Source organism: Chrysochloris asiatica, unplaced genomic scaffold (genome assembly GCF_000296735.1).
Source record: "Chrysochloris asiatica unplaced genomic scaffold, ChrAsi1.0 scaffold00054, whole genome shotgun sequence".
In the NCBI taxonomy this organism is placed as follows: Eukaryota; Metazoa; Chordata; class Mammalia; order Afrosoricida; family Chrysochloridae; genus Chrysochloris; species Chrysochloris asiatica.
The window spans coordinates 3,020,744-3,047,466 of NW_006408572.1; the positions used below are offsets into that span (position 1 = coordinate 3,020,744).

Genomic DNA, 26,723 nt, shown 5'->3' on the forward strand with positions numbered 1-26,723 from the left:
AGAAGCAATAGTCAAAATCTTCTGGCCCCAGAGGGAGAATGTCTGTCATAAACCACTGCTTCCTCCTCAGCATGAAGACTTTACCCACAACAGAGTTTCTTTGATTTCTGGGTATTTGGTCTTCCTCTCAATTCTTATTTTGAAAGGACAAGGAGCCATTTACCCTCTGTATGTTCTTTTCCTTGCCCTCAGAGAATGTTTCAGGGAATGGAAGGTTGTAACTTTCTGAGAGATGGAAAGCAGAAGACAGGACTCTTTGACAGCTGTATAGTGAGGCAGATTTCTGCTCTTCACATCAGTCCATCAACAATTACTCACTGAGGGTTCAGTATGTGCTAGATAGATACTGTTCTAGATGCAGGGACACAGCAGTGACAAGACTGATGGTCTCTGGCCCAGGGGCTTCCATTCTATTGAGGAAGCCATATGGAAACCAAATGCACAAATAAATATAAGGGGGCTTCAAAAGTTGGTGGATAAATGGAAATCAGTAGCATGCATCAGAATCACCATAAAGGCTTGTGTTAAAACACAGATCTTGGACCCTCATACCAGGCCTCTGATTGCAGTCAGAAAGCAGAGAAATGGTGAGAGGATGACCCTGGGGAAGTTGGTACGTGAGCAGAGCCCGCTTGCCAGACAGGTTTGAATCCCAGTGGTCTGCTTCTTGAGTCCTCATGGACACGAGATTCCTAACTTCTCTCACCCTGTTTGCGCTTCTAAAATCAGGACGATGACCCAACTCCAAGAATCTGTATGGGGATTGAGATTATGCCTAGGAGTGTTGCTAGCGTTCTAAGAACTCAAAAAATGCCTGTCTCTCTCTGGTAGTGTAGTGGTTACGAATGGGGCTGCAAACCACAAGGTCAGCAGTTCGAAACTACCAGCTGTTCCGCGGGAGAAAGATGAGGCTTTCTGCTCCCAGAAAGATTTACAGCCTCGGAAACCCTGTACAGGGTCGCTATGTGTCGGAACCGACTCCACGGCACTTCACCACCACCACCTCCTTCTTTGGAAATGTAGGTTGAAGATAGTTTTGCAGGATGTTTTCACTATCTTCCTTTTAGGTGGGCTCCCCCAATTTTTTGAGATTATGTAATGATTCCTACGTTTATAAGGAGTGTGACATATGACCATATCTGTTCTTGGGCAGAGCCTCTGTGAAGGGAAAAAAATATGCTATTCTCACATTAAGGAGGCTTGGTGGCACCATTGGTTCAGCATTGGACTGCTGAACGGTGGTTCAAATCCAACAGCCTCTCTGTGGTAAGACGATGATGCTGTCTGCTCCTGTAAAAATGTACAGTCTCAGAAACCCTAAGGAGCTGTTCCACTCTGTCCTAGAAGTCGCTGTGAGTCCGAATTGCTGTTCTGGCAGTGGGTTTGGTTTTTTTCAGTTTCAGAATAAATGGCTTTGAAGAGTATTAGGCTTTGCTCCTTCCACCTGTGCTGTATTTCCCTGACTTGGGCCAGTCATTGTCACCAAAAGGGGTCTGCTGGCAGCTTCCTCGTGCACAGCTTGGTGCTAGGCTTCCTCCAGAGCACTGTCCACCATCTGACAGTCACACTGGTATGGATGCACACACGCTGAACACAGAAAACAGAATAAAACAGTACACACAGCTTGTGCATGGGTGCCACATGTGGGTGGCTGTGGAGGAGTGAGTAAAAAGGGGAGGGAAGAAGAGAAGCAGGTAGAAAAGCTGTGGGTGTCCCATATTCAGGTCAGTCAGGGGGAGGAAAAGCTGTCAGCTTTCCTCTGAGCAGACCAGGAGTGCCCCCAGGAAGCAGTGGGGCTTTTCCTTAATCTCTTGTCCCAAAGCCCAGGGCTCTCTCTAGCAGGCAGGGTGATCACACTGAGATGATCTCCCCCCACCCCACCCCCCACCCCCGCCTGCTTTTAGCCAACTTTCGTTGCTGAAATAGAATAAGAACCCTCAAGTCTCCAGGTTCCAAAGTTATCCCAGAAGCAAAAGGAGATCATGGCTCCCATTTCTGGTGGTTCTCCAAAATACCATAGATCCAGAAATGCACACGTAAATGCCTACAAGGGTCAGCCACAAGGGAAACTGGCCTGTGTGTGAAGTGAACAATAGGGAGTGGTGGAGACTGGGGTAAGCACATGGTACTTATCCTGTCTGCCTTGTCAGCTCCTGAAGGAATGCAGGTCCAGGCTTGCCATGTTCTGTTTTAAGAGAAGCCAGAAGTCTGGGTTTTTATATGAAATTCCCCAATTTTATGCTGTCAACTAATTCTCATTAAAGAAAAAAAAAAAAATTGTGTGGGCCAAACAAAAGGCATCTGCAAGCCACTTCCAGTCTGCTGCTTGTGCCTGGAGATCTGTGCACAGTCACTGCAGAATGTGTTAGCAGGAGGGATTGCCAACATTCTAGAAGTCAGTCAAGCTGGGGTATCTGAGACCCATGAAAAAGTTTGGTCAAAAATCAATGTTTAATGTTGTTATATATCCCAGTTTGGACTTAAAATGTGGTTGACTAAAAGCAGGATTGTTAACCTTTTTTTTGCCAGCTCAAAGCCGTTCACAATGTATTACAGCATGGAATCATAATCCGGAATTCCTGGAGGGTGGGGGAGAATAACTATTAACTTACTGAAAATACCACTCCCTTGACTTCTTTGGAGATTCTGATAGGCCAGTCTCTCTCACCCACTTGAAAAATGCTCCAAAATGCATTTTTGGTCTTACTGCTACCCTCCCTAGCCATGTGCAGAGTTCAGCTTTGTTCTGGGAGGAGCGGCAGCGTAGAGTATGCTGAGGGGCAGGGAATAGAGTGGAGGCTGTGGAGACCAGCGTGACCACTGAATGATCATATTCCCTAGAGCTCTGGGAAACACTGTGATCCTGGCTACCTTGGCTCTGCACTGGCCCCTCTGCTTTTGGCAGAGGAGAGTGGGATCTGGGCAAAATGAGCTTTTCTGAGCTTCCTTAGACTATAGATGGTTGAGCCAGAAACACAACCTTCCTGGAGAACCCTAGAGATGGAACTCAAGAACCCCCACCATCACCTCCTGGGAGGTCAAGATCAGATTCTGGGCATTCCCACCAAGGCGAGAAATGTGTGCTTGCTCATGCTGGTTCCTAAACCTGTCTGTGCAGAAGTAATTGGGGTTCCTGCAGGTAGAACCTTGTGAGGAAGCTTTGCTGTCAAACCCAGCAAACTGTGCACTGTTCCTCCCACTATGAGGGTACCTCTGAGCCCCCGGCAGTTGCTCTTTCTAGAGATCTGAGGTAATTAAGGCCTCAATCCTGCACCTTGGAGAAACCTTTGTTTCTGTGAGCTGCCTACCTCTCTTACTCAGAGCCTAGGAGCACCTGTCTCCACAGTGTTTCTATTTGCTCTGGTTCTAACCAGGTAGTGTTTATGAGGCCTAGCTGAGAGGCTTTGACTTTATACAACCCATTCTCAAACTCCTAAATGGCTCCTCTCCCCAAGAGATATAGGGGGCGGGGCCCAGGCTCCAGGTTTCCCACCCTCCCCTGCGTGGATGGGTTAACCTGAGGGTTGTTTGAGGCTGCAGACGAGCCAGAATGGGAAACATGGGTGGAGTCTGTGGCGCTGGCAGGAACATCAGGGCTTTATTAACCAGTGTCCTGTTGCTAAGCAGCTTTCATTAGCCTGGAAGGTCTGCCCTGCTGTGCCTTGAGGGGGGTGGGGGGTGGGGTGGCAAGGAGATGCTAATGAGCTCAAACCAGATGCAGGTGTGGGAAGGCCTCTGGGGTATTGCAGTCAAAGTTATTAAAGCACGTTTTGAGATACAGGCCCTGGGTGGTTCTTGGCCTGTCTCTTTTCAGAAAATAAAGGGATTCCTTCTCTTGTTTTCCTTCCCGCACCAAATTAACAGCTCACTCTTAGTATGTCTGCCTCCTGCCTCACATCCTTTCATACCGAAATGATCCAGGTGGAAGGAAGGGACTCTGGGGGTACTGACTGGTTCCCCTCACCCTTGCCTTGGGGCACAGCTGGGTGGTCCATATTTTATATTTGTCACAAGACCTAGGTTCACATGCAGGCCTTGTCACTAGTGTGTGACTCTGGTCAGCTGTAGCACCTCTGAACCCACCCCAGAAGGCAAGATGGTGGGTGGTAGTAGTGTGCTGTGGAGTCAGTTCTGACTCATAGCGACCCTGCATAGGGTTTCTGAGGCTGTAAATTTTTAAGTGAACAGAAAGCCTCATCTTTCTCCTGTGGAGCAGCTGGTGGTTTCGAACTACTGACCTTGAGGTTATCAACCTGACTGGTAACCAGTACCAGAGCTCCTCCCTAGAAGGCAGAGAGGGGATTAAAAGTGATGCAGGTAAAACATATAGCAGGAGCCTGATGCTCACCATCTGTCATCATCACCATAATGACATTTGACTTTACTCTTGGAAGTAACCTTACAGCTTTTCCATGAAGGCCTCTTAGAACCTTCATCAGGATCCCATCTGGGAATCCATGTTTCTGGGAGTTTGGAGCATTGGACAATCAGGGGAATTTAACATTGACCAAGTATTTGACACATTAAGGAATTACTAATGTTGGAGACAAGACAAAGGTATTATGTAAATGTTTTAAAGGGTTCTTATCTTTTAGAGATACATGTTAAAATATTTATCAATGCTAGTAATAATACTTAAGGAGCTCTGGTAGCGTAGTGGTTATGAATTGGGCTGTGAACCACAAGGTCAGCAGTTCAAAACTACCAGCTGTTCCACAGGAGAAAGATGAGGCGTTCTGCTCCCGTAAAGATTTACATCCCCGGAAACCCTGTACAGGGTCGCTATGAGTCGGAACCGACTCCACGGCACATGACAACAACAGTAATAATACTTATTGATAACATTATTAATAATATTTACGTTTATATTGATCTAAATTTTGCTTCAAAATAACCCAGGGTTAAGGGAGAGAGTGGTGGAGGGGGTACAGCTGAAACAAAATTGGTTGTGATTTGATCATTGTTTTAGTTGATTTATGGGTACATGGGGTTTGTTAGAACACCCTCTTTTGTACATGTTTGGAATTCTCCATAGTGTGATAGAAAAAGGGGGAGGAGTAGGTAAAGATGGGATAGATTACTCCTGAGAAATGTTTCTTGGAGGTGAGTAGATAAGTGAAACATTACCTGAATGAGGGCAGGACTGGGCCCTGTACAATAAGCACTGGACTGTGACCACACAGTTTGAACCCACCACAGCTGCTTTCTCCTCAGGAGAAAGATTTACAGCCTCAGAAATCCTGTATGAGCCAGAAGCCACTAGATGACACGTAATAGTAGCAACAGTAACCTGAGTGGAAATTCTGTTTGTCTGTACGTTTAGGTTTATACCTGAGTTTCAGTCATATAGAAGGTCTTAGAACAGTTCTTAAGCTTTTTGAGGTCAAGTATCAGAAGCTGAAAGTCATGGATTCTCTATCAGAAAAAACAAACACTCAAGCATGCTAGAACATGCAACAACTTGGCATACAATTTCAGGGGGTCTTTGAATCCCCAGAAACCAACCACAAATCCTATTAGAATTGTTGTTAAGTGCCGTCGAGTCGGTTCCCACCCATAGCGACCCTGTATAGGGTTTCCGAGGAGCCGCTGGTAAGCTTGAACCGCCAACCTTGCGATTCAGACAGCTTTGCAGTCTGGCACATTAACTCACAGCGCCACACCAGGACTCCATTAGAATACTGATTCTCAATTATCTTTTTTTTTTTTTTTTTTTGGCTATCCATAGACTCCAAGGAGCTCTGGTAGCGTAGTGGTTACGAATTGGGCTGCGAACCGCAAGGTCCGCAGTTCGAAACTACCAGCTGCTCCGCGGGAGAAAGATGAGGCGATCTGCTCCCGTAAAGACTTACAGCCTCGGAAACCCTGTTCAGGGTCACTATGGGTCGAAACCGACTCGACGGCACTTAACAACAACAACAACAATCCATAGACTCCACAGCACATAACCACCAACCACCCTAGTCCCACACAGCTGACAGTAAGTTTTGATTCTGTGCTGTGATTCTCCATTGGAGGCATCCCTGTGGTAATGGGGAAGCATGGTCTAACTTGAACAGTCACTGGCCCAGGAGCCCATGGAAATGGTGAAGAATAGCTGGCATAAGGGGCCGATTACTTTACTTGGAAAGTAGAGGGATACGAGCAATCTTACCTTCCAAAGATATTGCCTGGCACTTTGCCCGGGTTTTCACAGAAGGAACTTAAGGGCTGCAGGGTGAGCTGCGGGTGAGGGAGGAGCCTGGGCGTGTCATTTGGGTTTCTCTCCTTATTCCCTACTTGTAGTAATTGCTGAGGAATGCCTCATCCCACCCCAGAGAGCCTCCTCGGTGCCTACACTCCTAGGCCAGGAAGGTGTGCCATCCCTGCCTCCCTGCCTGGCTGCGCTTGAGTTGCCTGGGGAAGGTGGGAAGGCTAATGAATCATTATCCCGGTAATTAGTCACATCACTGAGGCACATGATTCCCTGCAGAACTAGTGCCACCTGCTGCCACTCTGGCCCTTCACAGTGCTGCTTGTCTCCCTGCTCTGGATGGGGAGCACAACCTCAGAAAATGGTCACCCCTTCCACAGGTGCGGCCTTGGTGCTACTGCAGCCACAGAACCAAGAAGAGAGGCTTGGGATAAAAGGTTCACTCACCTGTATACCCCAGGGTCACATAGACCTCCAGAGACCTGGGGAAGTGAATATAACAGCGGCTATGTGATGTTTAATCCAGATTCCCCCAGGCCCCAAACAAGGGGACTTCAAAAAGTCCATGGGAAAATTCCATTCTCTTTATTTTTCAACAAGATTTTTTGAAACCCCTTTACATGCATAACACACGTGGAGAGACAGACAGTCATCTGCATATACACGTACAGGTAGAGGAATGAGCACACCCTGATGAGAGGGCTGCACCTTGTAGTCACATCCTCCCTGGCTTGAGCCTGTGTCCCCCTCCCCTGGGATGTTCTCACTGAGCTGGCTGTCCTCCACATGGGGCCCAGTCCAAGGGAGGCCAAACAACTCCTTCAGAGCCCAGCAGTGGCTGCCTGTCACTTAACAAAAAACATGAGAAATTGTACTTTCTGTAATTATGTCTAAATTCCAGGTTTCATACCAACCCGATGAAAATAAACTTGACGGGACCTCAGTTCTCCTATTAGTGGCATCTCCACCCACCTCAAGCCAGTCTATGATCCTCTCTTCTCGTCCCCTCCCTGCCCGGGAGAGACCTTGCAGAAACCCAGGTTAGCTGTAGAACAGACCATAAACCAAACATGGAAGAAGTTGGGAATCAGTGTGGAGCAAATGCCTCCTGTGTGGCAGGCCCAGTGCTAGGTGTCATACTTCAACTCACTGGACGTTTAACGCAATCTTAAGAAGTCTTTTCCCCATTTCACAGATGATAAAACCAAGTCTTAGAGCATTCAGTCATTTCCCTAACTTCCCCCACAGGATTCAGATCCTGTTCTGTGTCACTTCAGCTCAGTACTGATTCTAATCTGTGTGAACAGAGCACCTGTAAAGTAAGGGAAGAGCCTCCTCCCAAACACAGTAGATGTGTGAGCTGGGAAAGGGGACTCTTGTCAGTGTTCAGGATCCTGAGCCTTGGGTCCCACTCCTGACGCTGCCTGCTGCCTCTCTGTGTCTCTGACCAAATCCCCTTCCCTTCCTCACTTGTAAGCCAATTAGCTGACACTCAATAATTGTCAAGCCTCTCCTTCCCCCCACCCCTCCCCATAACCACACTAATAGTTTCAGAGTCTGTGTGTGCCCAGGTCAACTCCTCCATGCCTTTCCCCATCCGTCTCTTTCCTCCCCTGGTCTGTCTGGGGTAAGCAGGATCCAGAGGGAGAGCTTAATCCTAGCCCCTAAAAACATGAATGAATGAAGGGAAGTCCTCTCAGCAGGGAAAATGGAACTCTCTCACTCTCTGCTGCTTGGCTCATCAATAATTCAGGGACTGCCATTGGGTCTGATCTCTGCAGTGGCTTCATCAATATTTCAGTGCCTTCTCTAGAGCCTGTTCCTTAGCAACACATCACCCTTGCTCTCCAGGAGGGCTGTTGGACCTCGTGCTCCCTGCTGCCCTTGGCTGTCCGTGCTGGCCTCACTCACTCTTGTGTTCAGATAAAGCCACTTTTACCACCAGAAGCAGACAGCTTTGATCCCATGACGTAACACTCACCAGGCATGGGAGAGGGGCCCCAGCAGGCCCGCCCTGGGCAGGAGCAGAGGCATGGGGAGGTCAGGCTTTTGCAGAGTGTATCTGTGGGACCTGTTTGAGTCTGTGAAGCACTCATCTAGTGCTTGACCACAGGTGTGGAGGAGGGGGTCGATCAGGTGCTGTTCTCTGTGGTTCAGGTGCAGTAGAGGCTTGCCTGTTGCATCAACTGAGGCGCCGGGCCGCTGGCTTCCTACGTAGTGACAAGATGGCAGCCCTCTTCACCAAGGTGGGGAAGACATGCTCAGTGGTTGGGGAAATTTGCCAGAAGGTACAGGAGCTACAACAGCAAGTAGAGGGCAGGTAAGCCCTATGCCAGCCCCTCCCACCTTTCTTTTCTGCTATTTCCACTTGGCATTTATTACTTCCTGGGGACACACATCTAAAGGTTGGCTTCTGGCCAGTCTCTCACAGGGCTTCTTGAGTGAGGATAGGGGTGGTCCCTTGTAGAGGCCTTGTATGTCCCTATCCTGTCTGCTGAGCCCTCTGGGCTTGCATTTGGTAGCACAAGCCCTACTTCCTGTCTCACAGTCCCAGGAGCTCAGCCCATAATTCCCCATGAAACCATCTCTCTCTTTGCAGGAAACCCTCAGGGGGCAGCCACGAGGCCCTGCGGAGACAGTGCTCTGCCAGTGGGAAGGCCCCGGCCCTCAGTCCACAGGCCTTGAAACACATATGGGTACGCACAGCACTCATCGAGAAAGTGCTGGACAGGGTTGTGCAGTACCTGGTGGAGAACTGCAGGTGACTGCTCATCCCCCCCAGGCAGCCCCTCCTCTCTCCTCTGCCCACCACACCCCCTTCAGTTCTGCCACCCAACCCTTAGCTGCTTGACTGACATGCTTGTCAGCCTATAGGCATACTCTTCCCCCTTTAAAATTCCATAAAGCTCAGTCTTATGGACTTATTTCTTCTTGGTGACTGAATTGCATTTGGGGGGTGGGTGGGGACGCATCCCTGCTTGGGGAGCTTGAAAGTCCTGAGATGAGTCTGAGAAGCCCAGCAGACACCCTGTCTCTCCTGGCAGCAAGTACTACGAGAAGGAGGCGTTACTGGCAGACCCTGTGTTTGGCCCCATCCTGGCCTCCCTTTTAGGTGAGCCTGAGAGCACAGCCTGAGCTGGACCCACGCTGGCTGAGGGGAGGTGTAGAGGCAGCACTGTCAGGAGCTGGCTGTCCCTGTCTCTGTAGTGGGACCCTGTGCCTTGGAGTACACTAAGCTCAAGACAGCCGACCATTACTGGACTGACCCCTCTGCTGATGAGCTTGTCCAGCGGCACCAGATCCGTGGGCCCCCCAATCGCCAGGACTCCCCTGCGAAGCGCCCAGCCCTAGGAGTAAGTATCCCTCTCCCACTCCCTGTGGGCAGCCCAGGCCTTGCTCAGTGATTTGCGGCGGGGGGGATGTCTGGCCTCCATGCTCTCTGCAGGCACAAGATAAGTCTTGGAGATGCCCCAAGATCATGGCCACCCAGGAGCACTGGAGAACAGAGGGTGGCTGAGGGTAAACTTGGCACAGGAAGGACTCAGAGGGTCCACTAGAGAGGATTTTCATGATGTCCAAAGGCTTTCAATCTATGAGGCAGATTTCGTGAAGGTGGGGACTGAGCCTGCCTTCCCACTACAGATTCGGAAGCGGCATTCAAGTGGCAGTGCCTCAGAGGACAGGCTTGCTGCCTGTGCCCGCGAGTATGTGGAATCCCTACACCAGAACTCAAGGACACGGCTGCTCTATGGCAAGAACAATGTGCTGGTGCAGCCGGTAGGAAAGCCTCATACCCCAGCGCCTCCCTCCCCCTCTTCTAGTTCCCAGGTACCCAAGTTGCAACCCTCCAGTTGTGTTCCTTCCTTCTCTAAGGATTTTGAGCCAGAGAATTGGGGGAGAACAGCTCCCAGCCCACCTCACCCTTTCATTAGATTCATGCCCAGCCTTGAGCACGTGGGAGCTGGGCTTGGCATCTGCTCTGGTTAACTGAGAATCAGACGATCCAGGATGAGAATGACAGCCTGCAGGGTAGGCACCTGGCTTGGGTGTTCTTGGCCCAAGACATGCATGGCATCCAGAAGGCCAGCCAAAGGAGAGAGCTGCTCAGATCTACCCAACCCTAGTCCAGGACCCCTGATTGGCCTCCCCTGTGTCCACCTGAGTCCTTCCCACAGGCCATTCCTACAAGCCCCTAAGCCTTCACCATCTTCCAGTGTGTCTCTCCCTGTAGAAGGAGGACATGGAAGCTGTCCCTGGCTACCTCTCCCTACACCAGTCTGCAGAGAGCCTCACTCTGAAGTGGACCCCCAACCAGCTCATGAATGGGACTCTGGGGGACTCGGAGCTGGAAAAGAGGTGGGGACTTTAGGACTCATTCTCCGAAGCCAGGGAGAGGAGTGGGAGCTCACCCCCCAGTAAGGATTTGGAAAGACCTAACCCACTCCAGGAGGCCTCATTCCTACCCAGAAGCCAAGACTCACAAGGAAAGGTTGTCTGGAGAGAGGCCCAGGCTCTCTAATGCTGAGCCAGGCCAGACCATGAAGGGATTTATCTGAGCCAGGCCTAGATAGCCAAGACTGCCAGGCTCTGTGCCAGGAGGGCAGCAGAGGTTCAGAGGGACATGGCTGGCTGGGGTCACTTCTTGGCTGTGGCCACCCTCTCCTCAGGGTAGTTTCAAAGGCTGGTGGGGCTAGCAAAGGAAGAAACCCAGCTGGGAGGTCTTGGGATACAGTGACACCAATCTGGTTCCTTTCCAGCGTTTACTGGGACTACGCCCTGGTCGTGCCCTTCAGTCAGATTGTCTGCATCCACTGCCACCAGCAAAGTAAGTCTCCCTCATCTTGGGTGCTGGGGTGGGAAAGACAGATGCTCTGTCTCCCAGTCTGCAATGTACCTGGGGCCTGGAAGACTTTTCCACCTGCCCCTGCCGTCCCTGCTCAGTGAGGCTCCTGGCTGCCACGCAGCTTCCATGAATTCCTCACACTTAGCCTGTGGGAACCTGGCCACGTGGGCTAGCCTCACGGCCCACATTTACCCCCCAGAGAATGGCGGCATGCTTGTGCTGGTAAGCCAGGATGGCATCCAGAGGCCGCCACTGCACTTTCCCCAGGGGGGGCACCTCCTGTCTTTTCTGTCCTGTCTGGAGAATGGGCTCCTGCCACGTGGACAGCTAGAGCCCCCGCTCTGGACTCAGCAGGGGAAGGTACCTGGAGGGATTGGGAGGCTTGGGCAAAGGGGTATTGGGGAGTCCTTTGCCCTGCCTCCCCCTTTCTTAGGAGCAACTATGTGTATGGGTGGGAGCCTGGGTTGGACCTGTCCGGTACAGGCTAACCACCCCGCCCATCCCTCTATCCACAGGGGAAGGTGTTCCCCAAACTACGAAAGCGCAGCAGCGTGAGGTCGGTAGATGTGGAGGAGACAGGCATGGGGCGGGCCACAGACTGCGTGTTCCGGATCATCTATCCTGGACACAGGCATGAGCACAGTGAGTGTCCCAAACCCCACCCAGCAGAGGAGGCAAGAAAGACACTCAGGGAGGGTATGGAGTGCAGTGCCCCCAGGAGGGGCAGCAAACAGGGCAGGTGAGAATGGAGGTCCAGCAACCAGAGGTGCTTGTGCTAGGCCAGGTTAAGACATAAGGTTCATCACTTAGTCTCTTTAGTGGGCCTTTTACCCACAGCTCATCCCTTGGAAAAGTTGTTTCTCTTCTCTCTGCCTTCCCCCATTTCTTCATCCTAAGACTCGTGGTTCAGCCAATGCAGGCATTGGTGTGCCTCTTAGGTGTCTTCTCATACCCTACCTCAGAGAAAAGATGAAGCGAGACTAGAAACAAAGGTAGTGAACTCCCCTTTCCTCTGGCCTGTCACCAGATCACCACAGATACAGGATCAGGGCTTCTGATTCCAGTAGATCCTGAGCCCTCCATGAACCAACTTCTGACTAGAGGCACTTCAGCCGGAAGAGGGAGTTGTCTCTGAAGACCAGAGATTTAGGATAGCCCAGGGGATTTTGGGAGCTGAGGGGCCCAAAGTTGGCTTGGCCCTCATGGATCCTAGGTTCCTAGGTCCTTTGCTTATTTCTCCCTACCCTAAACTGGACACACATCCTGGGTCAAAGGAGGTGTATGTATCCTTAGGTATCTACCAACACCTAAAAGTTCCCTCCCTGCCCCGAGTGATGCTGCTGCTCATGGGTGTCTCTGGGTCATAGTTGCATTTCTTACAGATAAAGTCAGGGAATTTTCCAGCCCAGAGCATTTATTGGCAGCCAGGCCATTTACCTGCCTTGTCCCCTAAGCTTCCTACTACATGCCAATTTAGAGGAAACTCCATATAATTCACAATTGTCTTTACCAGATGACAGAAGGCTCAGGCCATATTCATATCCCCAGTGCAAGCAGTCCCAAAAGGCTTGGAGGACACAAGATACTGGGACACCCCCCCCTTTCCCCCTCCTCCCCAACAGATGTGCCTGACAAGGAGATATGCCTTGCTAGAACATGTGTTTGCAAACCTGCCATTTAAAATCAGGCCATTTCTCCATTTTCATTTTGTAGTATCCCTTCCCCTTCTTCAAGCGTTGGCATTTGCCAGTTCTTTTCATGTCACTGGTCAAGAACCGCTTCCATAGAGGGTGAGCCAGGGCCCAGAGAGGAGAGCAGATGAGTCACTTGGGTTCCTGATGAGCTGCTCTGGGAAAACATTCAGAGGAGAAGGTTGAGCTTATAGTTTGACAGAGGCATTTGGGGAAACTCTCAGATGGGCTTCAGCCTGATGTGACAGAAAGTAGAGAATGACTGGGATTGTCTGCCTGATGTGACAGAAAGTAGAGAATGACCGGGATTGTCTGCCGACAGTGGAGCCCAGCCTTGGCCAAGGCTGCTGAGTCCTGAGCTGCTGGCCTGCCCCAGAAGGCCCTGTTCTCAGTTCTCTCCTCTCTCCTTCTTAGAGGGGCCTCCTCAAGAGGCAGCTCTGTAGCTGCCTCTCACCTCTCACTTTTTTTCCTACACTTCCCCAAAGAAGCCATCCAAGGAGCTCTCAGGTCCCACCCTGTCCACGTCCTGCAGGTGACCTCACCTTGAGGCGGGAGTCCAGTCCCTCCTGCCCAAGGGACAAGGGTCCTCATGCCTCTGCCTCTCTCGCTATTCTCTTTGAGCAGTCACTATTAACTACCACCACCTAGCGGCCAGCCGTGCGGCCTCGGTGGACGATGATGAGGAAGAGGAGGATAAGCTACACGCGATGCTCTCAATGATCTGCTCGCGGAACCTCACAGCTCCCAATCCGATGAAAGGTTCTTATCCTCACCCTCTCCCTTCCCCCCACCCCGCCCATGCCCCTACCCCCTGGGCCCACCTGCCACACACCTCAGGGGCTCGAACGGCAGTGTTGGCATTATGGGACTCGGGCCCAAGGCGGTTGGTTCCCTTCCATTTGGAGGTAGGGCAGGGCAGGCCGGTAGGAGGCCAGCCAAGGGGTGTCAAGAGGAGGGCATGGTACAGGAGCAATCTGCAAGGAGAGGAATTCCCATGGGGCTTGGGGAGCAGATCCTCTGGTGGAAAGGTCTGCTGTTTCCTGGTTGCCTCTCTGAGCCCCATTTCTACTCCCAGGATCCTGCTGGCAACAAGCCCAGTACAGTGGTTTCTTTTATTCTTTCCTGCCAACTGGGAAGCCCAGCTTCTGGGCCCTGTAACTCTGGCTCCTGAATTAGCAGAAACAACTGCTTGGGCCTAGGGGCTGGACAGGTCATGAGGACAGTCTTGTGGGTCAGGTGTGGGGGGTGGGGAAGTTAGGGGACACCATAGGGAGCAAAAATGGCCTAATACTTTAGAATGAGATCTAGTAATACCTGTAGTGTTCAGGGCCTGGCAACATCATGAAATGCCTCTGCTGAGCTCTGATTTTGAGCACGTTTTTCACCACAACAAAGCTCCATGTCCTCGTCTGTGCCAGGTACCGTGCAGGCACTGGGGAGATAGGGGTCCCCTGGCCATGAGGACAGAGCCCCCTTCATTGTAAGCAGCACAGCACCATACCTGGTCCTTGTCCAAGTCACAGGGCAGGAGAGTGAGCAGGCAGTCTGGCTAAGACTGTGCTGAGGTCAGTTCTTGCGTGGTCTAGGGGAACTTCCTTAGCTGAGGACCCACTTCCTCCTTCCCACACATTCTCATGCCACAGAATGAATTTCTTCTTTCCCTTGCATGTCCCAATAGATGGTGTCCAAAAATAGGTAACACTTTCCTTATGCTTGTGAAAAGCCCATAGTCCAGCCCCATTCCTGGGCAACCAAGTCTGTGCCATAGAACATATCGAGCACCCCCACCCCAGCATAGCCTAGCAGCTGCCCCTTCTTATCCTCCACGTACCTGCCTTTTGCTTTCCCTCACTCCCTTCCATTCCTGCTAATAGGAAAAGTTTGTGGACCAGGCCCAGTTTCTGACAAATCTTGGTTTAAGAATTGAGGTTAACTGACTTTGAGCCATGTAGGAATGCTGAGCTCTGACAGGGATCAAGAAGCCCCTGCTTATCTCATGGGCAGCCTTCCAGGAGCCTGATAGCCAGCCTGGGGGTTCCCAGAGCAGTCTTTGTCCTGACCAGGCTTGGGTCTGGGGCCTTCAGGCTCAGGGAAACCCTCAGTCCCACAGGATCCAGAGGCCTCAGACTTGTCTGGCCATCCTCTAGGGGAACTTAGAGGGCCTGATCAACAGCCCAGTACTTGGGAGAAGGGAGGAGATGTAAGAGCAGAATTACAAGTTGGTTAGGAGATGGGTGGGAAGCCCCCACTGCACTCCAGTCCTTAATGACAACACTGTTGAGTCCGTTCTGCTAGCCATCGCTTTTCCAGCCTGCAACATGCTTGACTTGTGCATGTGACTCAAGTGGCGGGTGTCCAGATTCCCCCTTCCTTCCCCCTTTTCCTGCTGCCTCCCCCACTGAGCAGAGATGCTGTTCACTCTAATTCTGCTCCAGGTCAGACGCCTTTCATTCGGAGTCTTAGGGGCTGTGGGGTTCAAGTGTCCTGATCATTTGCTTTTAACTTTCCTCTTGCTCTGAAGAGAGAGAGTCCAGGCTGACCCAGCAGAGCCCTTGGTCCAGCCCGCTGCCCCTCCCCAGTGTCTGGGTTCATTCATGCTGGCTTGTTCAGCTCCTTCCTGGAGAATTAAGGTGAAGAGCATTGCCCTAGAAGACTTGTCATGGTTGGGCCCTGCTTTCTGGGCATGCGCTTGTTTCCTGTGAGTTTGATTCTCCCCACCCTCTGACCCTGCTGTCTGCCTGCTCCGACCCTGACCTCTCCACCGGCCTCTCTCCTGCCTGCTGCAGGGCAGGAGCTAGGCACCTGCCCACCCTGCCTGCATCTATCCCTGCCCTTTCCCCCCTCCCAAAGCCTTGGGTATGCATGGCTTGCAACCCCTCACTCCCAGAGCCGCATCCGTACCTCACCAAGTATGTTCCCTTAATTTACCTCTTGGTGGAGCTGAAGGGCCAGACAGCTATCAAAACTCCCAGCTTGGGAAAAAAAAGCAAAAAGGCCTGGGGCTGAGGCAGGGCAGTCTGGGAGGGGTCTGAAGGGCACTCAGCTCAGCCCTCCCATCAAGCACACCCAGAGCTGAAGTCTGGTTTCACACAAACCAGACCTGGGTCTGTTCCAGACTCCTATTGGGCAGGGCCACACTAGATGGCCAGAGAAAGTCCCTACTGAAGGAAGTATGTCTCCTCACTCACACTTCTCTTTCCTGGTTCTCTTCTTTGCTCTCTCCCATCATCTAGTCCCTTCCCTTCCTGCTGTCACTTAGCTTCATCTTCGTGAAACTCATCTGCCAGAGGCCCGCCTACTGAGCAGCCCTGCCCCTCTGGCCCTGGAAGCACCCCTGCATCTTGAACTCTGATGAAGACCAGCTGGGCTGGCTGTGCAGGCGGTGCAGATGCATTCAAGGAGCTGCCTTTGCTGAGGCTGCTCCTGGGCACATTCTTCTGTCCTGGCACTTAGAGGTTTGGCCCAGGTGTCAGCCACCCTTCCTCCCTCAGTGACTGGGCAGCCCTGGGAAGGTGACCTTCCTTCCAGCTCACCTGTGCGGTTCCTGGAGTGCAGTTAGACTGAGCAAGCCTGGAGAGGAACGCAGGGGGCCGCATGGGCCAGCAGCAAGGAGGCCTGGAACAGGTGGCTCTGTGGCCCCTCATTTTTGTCAGTGACGCCTCCCTGGCACAAGAGGGTTCAGAGTATGCAGTGTTCCCGGTACCTTCCTGCTCATCTTGGGGTTTACCAAAGAGGACCAAGCTGAATCTCTGAAGGCCAAAATAGTTGTCAGTGTTCTAGGATGCTCAGGTCTTTGTTCCTTCTCTTTCTCTCCTCTCCCTCTAAAACAGCAAGTGTTTATTCCATTGCCACTAGAGAGAGAAATGCCATCATCCACGATTCAGATTGTTTTCTCACAAGACACCTGCCCACCCTCTCCAGGTGCCCTCTCTCTTCCACCATTGCCATCCCTAGGCTCTACCAGGGAGGCACTACCCTGTGGTTTTCCACCACTGGTGACTTCATGCTATAGCTCTGGGCACAGAGGTGGGCATGTTGCAACATGCTTGGATGAGGAAGCCTGCCAGGTTCTGACCCCAGCCCCCTTCCTTCCCTTAGATGCTGGTGACATGATCGAGATGCAGGGCTTTGGGCCCAGCCTGCCAGCCTGGCACTTGGAACCGCTGTGTAGCCAGGGCTCCTCCTGCCTCTCCTGTTCATCCAGCAGCTCCCCATATGCCACCCCTAGCCACTGCAGCTGTGTGCCTGACCGGTGAGTGGGCAGGACAGCAATCTTCGGTTGGCATGTCTGTCTGTGTCACCTGCTTGACAAGGTAGCCTCTGGAGTTGGATATACCTAGGATCCAATGTCACATTGTGCTTGGTAAAGTAGGGGGGAAAGCAGAAGACCACAATGAGATGGATTGACACAGTGGCAGCAGCAAAGGGTCACACAGAACAACAATGATGAAGGTGGCACAGGACCATCAGTGTCTCATTCTGTTGTACATTGGGGTCGCTATGAGTCGGAGCCAACTTAACGCACCTAACAGTGACAACAGCCACTACCCATGTGACTTGGCAAGTTACTGAGTCTCTCTGAGTCTCTGTTTCTTAGCCTCAGACTCCTCATCTATATATTAGGGTAATACAATGTCTTGCTAAGAGTCCTGGTGTGGTGCTGTAGGATAAGCACAAAATTGGTGGTTCAAACTCAACCAGGCTATTCCTCAGAAACCCTATGTAGGGTCACTATGAGTCGAAACTGCCCGATGGCACCTGACAACATGATCCCTTGCTTCCCTAGAGTGCTTATGGGAGAAATGTTGTTAGGTCCTGTCGAGTTGATTCCAACTCATAGCAGCCCTAATAAGGGGAATGCGCAGAGTTGTGCTGGCACATAATAGGTGGGCAAAGATCCTGCTTTTGAGCCGTGCCCATCTGTCACGTGCTGGCAGCGCTGTGGGGATGGTGTTGAAGCCTTTTTCACCTGTTGTTTCACTTTTTGCCTTATGACCTTTGGTTCTTTCCATTTTTACATGAGGAAGCCAAGATTCCCTCAAGTAAAGTTAGTAAAGTCAGGGTCACCTGGGTGGGTGGAGGATAGAGGTCCCTGCACTTTCCTCAATCTCCTGGTCCCCCTGCCTTTCTGGAGCCTTGTCATCCTTTGTGTGTGTGTGTGTGTGTGTGTGTGTGTGTGTGTTTGTCTTGTCCCCACCCCCTTGCTCTTGGGGCTGTGAGGATGGATAGGGTCAGTTGGGAGCCCACTGGGCAGGCTTGGAAGGTTGGAGAGTACCCCAGAACACACAACTTCCCACAGCCACTCTGGGCACCACTTTCCTGTCCCCCAGGTCTGAGCATGTGCCTGTGAACCCCAGAGGCCTGGGATGGGGAAAGTGGGGAGGCAGGACTCCTGAGTTACTGGCCCAACTCTGTGTGAGGTCAGAAGTGACAAACACCCCGGTCATGTGGGCCATATTCAGGGTGGCAGGTGGAGATGGGAGCCTGCTGAGGTGCTGCTAGTTTGGGGCTCCAGCTCCCACCCAAACCTGGGTGCCTCACCTGTCCCCAAGCTGAGAATGCCCCCCACCAGTTAAGCCACACCTGCCCACTCTGAACCAGATTGCTTCCACAGGTTGCCCCTCAGGCTACTGTGTGAAAGCATGAAGAGGCAGATTGTGTCCAGGGCCTTCTACGGCTGTGAGTATGGGAGGAGGGGTTGGAGGGCACGTGGGGGAGGGCACCATGGTCAGTGGCCTCCTGGCTCCCCACCATAGGGCTGGCATACTGCCGCCACCTGTCCACGGTGCGGACCCACCTGTCGGCACTGGTGCACCACAACATTATCCCACCTGACCGGCCCCCGGGGGCCTCTGGAGGCCTCACCAAGGACGTGTGGAGCAAGTATCAGAAGGACAAAAAGGTGCATACCTGGGGTGTCCTAGGCCAGGGGCCAGATTGGGTGGCAGGGATGAGCATGGTAAATGCAGGACAGCCTGTGTACATAGACTGAGTGTGCATTGAGGGTAAAATGAGGCAGGAGTGGGGCTGATGGATCAGGACCCAGGGCCACAGGGTGACTCAGGTCATGGTATACTAGGGAAGAGTACTGGACTGCAATCCATTCTCCTCCCCGCTGCTCTGTGACCTTGGGCAAGTCTTTACGTGGTTCTGGGTTCAGTTTCCTGCTTGAAGGAAAGAGGATTGATGGCGATCTCATCCCACTCCGATGTGGGGGTGGGACACGTGGCTACACACAGCAGGACTTGGATGGCAGGGTGTGTGTGGGGCTGTACAGCCTTTACTCCCTGGGTCTCTCAGAACTACAAGGAGCTGGAACTGCTGCGGCAGGTTTACTACGGAGGTGTGGAGCATGAGATCCGCAGGGATGTCTGGCCTTTTCTACTTGGTCACTACAAGTTCGGCATGAGCAAAAAGGAGATGGAGCAGGTAGGGGCTGGCTCCCATGGGGGGGAGCCCTGGGAGGTTAGCCTCAGAAGCCTCCGCCCCTTCCCATCTGGAGAAGTCTGGGAGCAGAGAGGCCCCCCTGCTCTTGCCCCCTGGCTGCTCTCATCTCCAGCTGCCCCCACCCCACCATGGTCACGGTATGCTCCGAGTGCAGGTGGACGCAGTGGTGGCGGCCAGGTACCAGCGAGTGCTGGCAGAGTGGAAAGCCTGCGAGGTGGTGGTGAGGCAGCGGGAGAGGGAGGCCCACCCCACCATGCTTGCCAAGTTCTCCTCAGGCAGCAGCATCGACAGCCATGTGCAGCGCCTCATCCACCGGGACTCCACCATCAGCAACGAAGTGAGGAACCAGATGGACTGGGGTGGGAGGGGGGCTAGCATGTGACTCATGGGAGCCCCGAGTTCTCGACCCACCTGTAGTGTCCACAGGCAGCAGAGGCCTGGGAGTGTGGCTCAGTGTGTCTGTGTCTCATTTCTTTCCCTGAACCATGTAGTAACTGTATTCTTCTGCCCACTGCATGTGGCAATGCTTTGAGCAGGAGTGTTACACAGATGTTACATGTTAATGTGTGGGTGTGTGTAGGTTTGGGCTGTTTCTGTGAACTAGCAGGGGAAGAGGGACTTGTAGAAATTTAGAGCAGCCTTCCTCTCTGTGGAGGGGTGTAAGGGTAGGAGCAGGGTCCGAGTCCCAGATCCACTGTTTACAAGACATGTTTCTCCTGGGCAGGAGCTCTCAACCTTGGGACTTCAGTTCTCCTTTCAGCTATAATATCCTCATATTCTAGAGGCCTCACTGAGCTGTTGCCCAGAGAACAGGGGAACACTCAGTGAGGTCCTGCTGCTGTCTACTGGCAAAGTACCCCACCGCCACCATGATGTTTTCTCCCTCCTATTAGGATAAACTGTGCAAGAGTCTGATCACCCCTGGCTTTGGGTGGACAGCAAGTTCTAATCAGCACAGATGAGAAGTTTCATTTTTAAGGACACTCCTTTACATCTTGTTATTTCAGTAAATCCTTACTAAGATTAACAGAAAATTCAAGTTAGAGTAAGACTTAAACATAACTACCAAAATGCACCCTCCTTTTCCCCTCTTTATGATCAACCTGTGTGTGTGTTTGTGTGTATGTGTGTCTTTCTCTGACACTGACTTTTGTAAAGTCTTGAGTCTGTACAAACCCCCCAGCGACTAAGCTCAGGCCAACAGGGCCTTTCCTCGCTGGCCCTATTCCGAGTCAGGCTCTCAACTGTCTCAGAACCAAGGCTTTACCCAGTAACTAACCCAGCACTTCATACTGTCTCTGCCCAATATGAAAACTGTTTTGACCATCTCGTTCCTACATAATTGAAATAGGAGGAGGGGGATAAATGCCTGTGTATCTCTTAGTTCCCTGTAATTTATCTGTGGTGGTAAACTATTTCTAATCAGTAAAATATATTTTCTTTCATTTCTTAACCTTTTTTCAGCTTGTCTGAAAGTAATAGTTGTATAAATTACTATGTACTTCCTAGAGAAGTTTTTCACCTTGTTCTGCTGACCATTCAATATGTAATTCAATTTATAAGGAATAAGCATCGATTCTGACATCTCCAGCTGGCCCTTCCCCCAGGCACCCAACAGTCACGAAGCTTTCCATGGGCTGAGGCAACCTCGTGACTTGAGGTGATGGTAGGATGAGACTTAGCATGAACTGGCCACCAAATGGCCACCTTCTGTCTACACCAGCCCCAGGGATCCCTGGAGCCCCTAAGAATTGTCCTAATGTTTCAGGAAGAGACCTGAGGAGGGGGCGCCAAATATGGCCAACAGCGGTGTCTTCATGCTTACCTAGAGCCCAAGGAGAGGCTTCGAGCCTTGGAGGCCATGTGAAGGGAGGATGAGATGTGGAGAAAATATGGTTCCGTTTTGACACAGAGAGGAGGCAAGGAGCTGGGGGAGGTGCTGGAGTGTAGGTGTGAGCCCCACTGTCTGTGTCTCCCCACCAGGTGTTTATCTCTGTGGATGATCTGGAGCCTCCAGGACCCCAGGGCACTGAAGATTCTGGGCCCAAGCTGGAGCGGGAGCTGGGCGCGGGGACCCCAGGGACCGTTGGGGTGGAGCAGCAGCAGTCTGTGGAGTTTGACTCACCAGACTCTGGGTTGCCGTCCTCTCGTAACTACTCCGTGACTTCAGGCATCCAGTCAAGCATTGACGAGGGACAGAGTGTGGGCTTTGAGGAGGAGGATGGTGGTGGTGGGGAGGAAGGTTCCCATGGACCAGTCCCTTTGGGCCAAGCATTCTCCGAGTCCCAGGATCACAACCAGGAGAAAGCCTTCCAGGGCAGCGAGCTGGCGGAGGCCGGGGAGGAGCTTGCGGCCGTGTGCGCTGCTGCCTACACTGTACGTGGGGACGTTCCCCATAAAAGGTCTCCGGGTAGGGGCAAGGGCTGCAGATGGGGTGGGGTTGCGCTTACTCTGAGTCAGTCCCCCTGGTTCCCTGCTTAGATACGTGTCTTTGGGTATCTCTCCGTGTCCCCCAGTCCCACCTCTGAGGGTCCTCTGCTCTTCCAGATAGAATTACTAGACACTGTGGCCTTAAACCTGCACCGTATAGATAAGGATGTGCAGAGATGTGACCGCAACTACTGGTTCTTCACGTCCCCCAACCTCGAGCGGCTCCGAGACATCATGTGCAGGTGCCACTGGGGGGCAGATCCAGGGAGCACTGCTCTGTGGTGGGTTAGATTCCCCGAAGGTGCCCTGCCTCCTGCACCCATCTGGACCACTTTGTCCTGCATGTCACTCCCACACCCACTCTTCTTCATTCTTTACAGCAGTCTCTGCTTTGGTGACCCTTCTTCAGGGAGACTTACCTGATTTCCCTCACTCCAGGGCTTTCCCTGCCCCAGCAGGCCAAGTCGGGGTGACCTCCTGATTGTCTCCTTGCCTGGGCTGGGGGCTGTTTGCCATTGTCCTCTGAGGGTGGGGCCCAGAGGAAGAGCTTCCAGGCTGCTTCAGGCTCCTTGGACTGGCCCTCAGCCTCAGCCAGGGCCCTCAGCAAGGAGAGGAGCATGGGGCCACCCTGTGACTGCCTGGCATTTCAGCTACGTGTGGGAGCACCTGGACGTGGGCTATGTGCAGGGCATGTGTGACCTGCTGGCACCCCTCCTGGTCGTCCTTGATAGTGGTGAGTCACGGAGATCCCATGACCAACCTCCAGAGCAGGGTGCCCCAAACAATGTTGGAATCTGACACAGCTGCAGAAGGGAAAAGACCACTGGCTTAGGACAATGGGAACATAAAGCAGCTTTGTCCTCCAGGGTCAAGGCTCCCCCCCCCCCCCCCCATGCAGCGAGGGATCTTGCCCGTGGGCCTGGGGTCTTCCCTTACTGACTTTCCTCCTGTCTATCCTCAGATCAGCTGGCTTACAGCTGTTTCAGCCACCTCATGAAGAGGATGAGCCAGAACTTTCCCAACGGGGGTGCCATGGATACCCACTTTGCCAATATGCGCTCCCTCATCCAGGTGAGGTCTGCAAGCCCCATGGAAATATAAACTGGTACCACCGGGCTTGTCCTCAGTCACAAAAATGTTCTCTACATAGAAGTTTAATTTTGTTCATGAAAAAAAGAAACACATTTTTTTTCAATGTTACAAATCAAGGAGGAGGTGCTGTGGGTTAGGCATTGGGTTGTTAACCAACCACAAGGTCAGTGGTTCAAACCCATCAGCAGCTCTACAGAATTGATGATGAAGCTGTCTGCTGTGGTAAAGATTTTCAGTCTCAGAAACCCTATACAGGGTCTCTATGAATCAGAACGGACTTGATGGCAGTGGGTTTCGTTTTGGTAGAGTTATGAGTATGTGAACACTCGTATCCATGAAGGTTTTGGTGAGGGTTGCGGATGATGATGAAATCAAACACCCAGTAAATGGCATAACACCTAAAAGATGTGGACAGGGTAACAGAGTGCGACCCCACCCAAGGACACTGGAGGGGAGAGGAAGCAGGAACCAGGATAGTAGAGAGAGCGGCCCCAGAGGTGGAGGTGAGGGGCTCTAGAGAGGGGCAGCATCCATTCAGCCCCTATCTCTTTACCTCCCCCTCAATACAAGGTCCTGGACTCAGAGCTGTTTGAACTGATGCATCAGAATGGAGACTATACCCACTTCTACTTCTGCTACCGCTGGTTCCTGCTAGATTTCAAGAGAGGTAAGAGGTGGGGTGGCTCATGGGGTTCAGACTGGCCATGGTAAACCTTTCTCCAAAGTCAACCAGTCTCAACTTGTGACTAGACTTTGGGATCACCTGGAGCACTTTTAAGAAATACTTAGTGCCTTGGGCCCCACCCCCTAACCTCCTAACTTGGGCTTCAGTGTTTGTAAAAGCTTCCCAGGTGATAGCAAAGTGTAGCCAGGCTTGAAAAGCACTGTGCTTAGGTTCTCAGAACTGCGTTCACACAAGTCCTCACCTTAACACCACTGTCTAACTAAAACACAGACAAGTAGGGTAGTTCTGGCTGAAGTGAAGTGAAGAACAGTGCCGCTCTGCAGACATCAATCACCAAGAGAAGGACAAGATCTTGGGCTGAGACAGGGAAAACCTACTCTTGGACCAGCCTGTGTGTGATAGGAAGAATCCAGGCTTAGGGCTCCGGGAGCTCTGACTCCCACCTGGCTGCATGCGGAGGACCCGCGAAGCTCAGCCTCAGCCCCTTGCTGTCCCCAGAGCTGCTTTATGAGGACGTGTTTGCCGTGTGGGAGGTGATCTGGGCCGCCCGACACATCTCATCAGAGCACTTTGTCCTTTTCATCGCCTTGGCTCTTGTGGAAGCGTACCGCGAGATTATCCGTGACAACAACATGGATTTCACAGACATCATCAAGTTCTTCAATGGTAGGAGTTGATTCCTGCTAGATTTGAGCAGGGGGTGAGATGGCCCTTCCCATAAGTCTGGCAAGTGTGTTGTTATCAGCCTGCTGTCCTCCCTCCAGACTTCCCCAGTTATTTGTGTTCCCTCCAGAACGTGCTGAGCGCCATGACGCCCAGGAGATCCTGCGGATTGCCCGGGACCTGGTCCACAAGGTGCAGATGCTCATAGAGAACAAATGAGGACCGAGGCTGAGAGGCAGCAGCTGTGCAGAGTCTGGGCACCGGACCCCTGGGTCTCAGGGGGAGAGGGGCAAGGGCAGTGCAGCCAAGACTACCCCACCCCTGCTGACCCTGCCTGCCCACCTATGTCCCTAACAAAGTGATTGTGAGCCTGGGATCGGACTCCGGGCAGTGCTGGCCCAACAGGGCAAGTCAGAAACCAAGATGCAGATCAGGGCTGGGATGGGAGGCGAGGCCTCAGGGAGCTGCTGCCTTGGGGGCTATCTATGTACTCCCCACTGGGGCTAGCCACAGCCTGGACCATCCCCACCGCCTCCCTGCTGAGTGAGGTTGTTGGACCAAGGAGCTCTATGCTGTCTCTGCCCTGAGAGGCCCCGTGCACACCAGCCCCAGGTGGGGTGGCTGGAAAGGTTTCCAGTTCATTCTCGGGCCACTTTCCAGGCCTTCCCTGAGGCCCTGGGGCCTGGGTGGGAGCACCCCACCTCAGCAGCACTGTCACTGCCTTTGGCCACCTGAGGTGACCCATGCACTCCACCACCGTATGGTGCAGCCCACGTGTATTCAGTCTCCCTCGACACTCTGCCTGTGCTTTATGCATTCGATGCATCCCTGAAAACTGTGCTAATGATGCTTTGCCACCTGGGTGATCTAGAAGGCGGTGGGAGCATCTGCTCTTCGGAGGGAAGCCTGGCCGCCTGCTCTCAGGGACAGACCCCGAAGCTTTCGGGGTGGCCCAGCACCCCACCCAGGTTTCTGATTTGGCCCTGAGTCTTCTTCCCTGCTTGTCCTTGGTGAGAAGCAAGGCTGGCACTGCCTCCTGCTTGCTTCTCAGACCTCTACGAGGCCCGTGGATCCTCTTCTTCAGAACACCCTGTAGAGGAGCCTTACTTGCTGAGGTGCTAGGAAAGCCCCTGACCCCAGGCCTAGGCATGCTGCTTGCTCTGTTAGCCCCATTTACTCCCTCCACCCTAACACATGCAGGCTAGGCCTTGCCCTGGGGCCAGGACACCCCATCTGCCCCTGGCTGGGGCCTGCCCAGCAGTCACTAAAACTTGGGAGACATCCTCTGTCTGAGAAATATGGAAAAGGGTCCAGCAGCTCTGTTGCATCCAGCACAGCCTTCCCAGCGCCCCCTGCCTGGGTTCTGTGTGGCCTGCTGAGGGGCCAGCCAAACCCATTGTCCATCCCTGTCATCCACGAGTCCCTGGCCTCCACCAAGCACAGGTGGCCATTGTGTGCCTGCCTTAGTGACTCAGTGGTTTTATGAGGAGCAGAGTGTGTATGTTTTAGTTTTGGCTCAGAAACTATACTCCTCAGTGTAACAGACCAATAAACACAGCATTCGACAACGTGTGAGGCTCAAGGCTGCGGGGGCTACACTGGACAGTGGGGGCTTCGTGTACCAGGGAATTCTGTAAGCTCATGGTCAACCAGTGAGAAAGCCAGCCCCAGAAGGCAAGGAAAGGGGAGCAAGTTTCCAGGAGAGGTACCTCAGAATGGAGGGTAGTGTAGGTGTGGAAGGTGAGAGCCAATTAGGGACCCTCACTCCCAAGTCTTGGTGTGGTGATGTGGGTTAAGTGCTGGACTGCAAGGTTGCTTTGAACCACATGGTCGGTGGTTCAAGCTCACCAGCCGCTCCTCAGAAAGCCTATACAGGGTCACTGTGATTCACAGTACTAACTCTTCCCCTGCCTATCCTGAGAGCTTGAGGAGTTAAGCTCAAAGCTTGACGGGAGTCTGCAGTCTCCTCAACCAGTCCCTGAAGATCCCTTCTGCTCTTTTAGCCCCTTGGTTGTACCTACTGAGCTCTGTTTTGGAATGTTTTGCCTCAGGCTCCAGGTTTGAAGGGGTCAGGCCATGCTGAGGCACAGAAAAGAACCAACTATAATAAAAGACCCTCACCCCTTCTCCTGCCCTCCCCCACCTCTGAGCATCTGGTCCCACCTTCCATGCCTCCAGATAAAGGACTCCAGTCACCCAACATGTTGCCTCTGGTGCTAGAGGACACTGGCTCTCAGAACATTAGGGTCTGCTGTCAGTTGACAACCATAGCACACAGCCCTGCCTAACCCATGTGGGCTCCTAGAGGGCTGGGCCCTGCCGTTTGAGCAGTCCCTGAACTAGTGGCCCACAGCTGTGGAGCTCTGGAGCCAGGAAACACGTCAACTTTATAAGCCCCTAAGAGAACACACCCCCGCCCCCACTCCCCACCTGCTAACTGTTGCCTACAACTATCAATTCCCTCAGGTGTTGGCTTCTCCACCTGAAGGAAATTCTCCAAAGGACCTAGATAAACTAGCCTGCTAGTGGCGCAGTCTGTCCATACTCCCGCCCTCTCCCGACTCCACCTGGATATGCTATCCCTTGCAGGCCTCTTGAAGCAGGCCCTCAGGAGCAGAGGGGATCCCCCAGCCAAGTGATGGGTCTACTAGGGTACGCGGCTAACTCACCGTCTTAGAA

General features: G+C 52.6%; 1 protein-coding gene across 2 annotated transcripts in view; it reads left to right on the forward strand.

Annotated features, from left to right (window-relative positions):
* Positions 1–24,543, forward strand: part of SGSM2 (small G protein signaling modulator 2) — a 31,410-nt gene extending 6,867 nt beyond the window's left edge. Inside the window, exons 3-24 of one of the 2 annotated variants that reach the window (XM_006863242.1) lie at positions 8,351–8,513; positions 8,793–8,954; positions 9,238–9,305; positions 9,401–9,546; positions 9,836–9,970; positions 10,425–10,549; positions 10,951–11,018; positions 11,236–11,396; positions 11,552–11,678; positions 13,352–13,486; positions 16,826–16,979; positions 18,342–18,406; positions 18,484–18,629; positions 19,028–19,156; positions 19,329–19,511; positions 21,158–21,550; positions 21,722–21,846; positions 22,255–22,337; positions 22,566–22,675; positions 23,267–23,363; positions 23,880–24,047; positions 24,175–24,543. In XM_006863242.1, the coding sequence (XP_006863304.1) occupies positions 8,351–8,513; positions 8,793–8,954; positions 9,238–9,305; positions 9,401–9,546; positions 9,836–9,970; positions 10,425–10,549; positions 10,951–11,018; positions 11,236–11,396; positions 11,552–11,678; positions 13,352–13,486; positions 16,826–16,979; positions 18,342–18,406; positions 18,484–18,629; positions 19,028–19,156; positions 19,329–19,511; positions 21,158–21,550; positions 21,722–21,846; positions 22,255–22,337; positions 22,566–22,675; positions 23,267–23,363; positions 23,880–24,047; positions 24,175–24,263 (3,032 nt within the window). In that variant the 3' untranslated portion in view covers positions 24,264–24,543. The remainder of the gene's footprint in view (positions 1–8,350; positions 8,514–8,792; positions 8,955–9,237; positions 9,306–9,400; positions 9,547–9,835; positions 9,971–10,424; positions 10,550–10,950; positions 11,019–11,235; positions 11,397–11,551; positions 11,679–13,351; positions 13,487–16,825; positions 16,980–18,341; positions 18,407–18,483; positions 18,630–19,027; positions 19,157–19,328; positions 19,512–21,157; positions 21,551–21,721; positions 21,847–22,254; positions 22,338–22,565; positions 22,676–23,266; positions 23,364–23,879; positions 24,048–24,174) is intronic. The other variant, XM_006863243.1, reaches the window with a different exon arrangement.
* Positions 24,544–26,723: the final 2,180 nt, after the last annotated feature.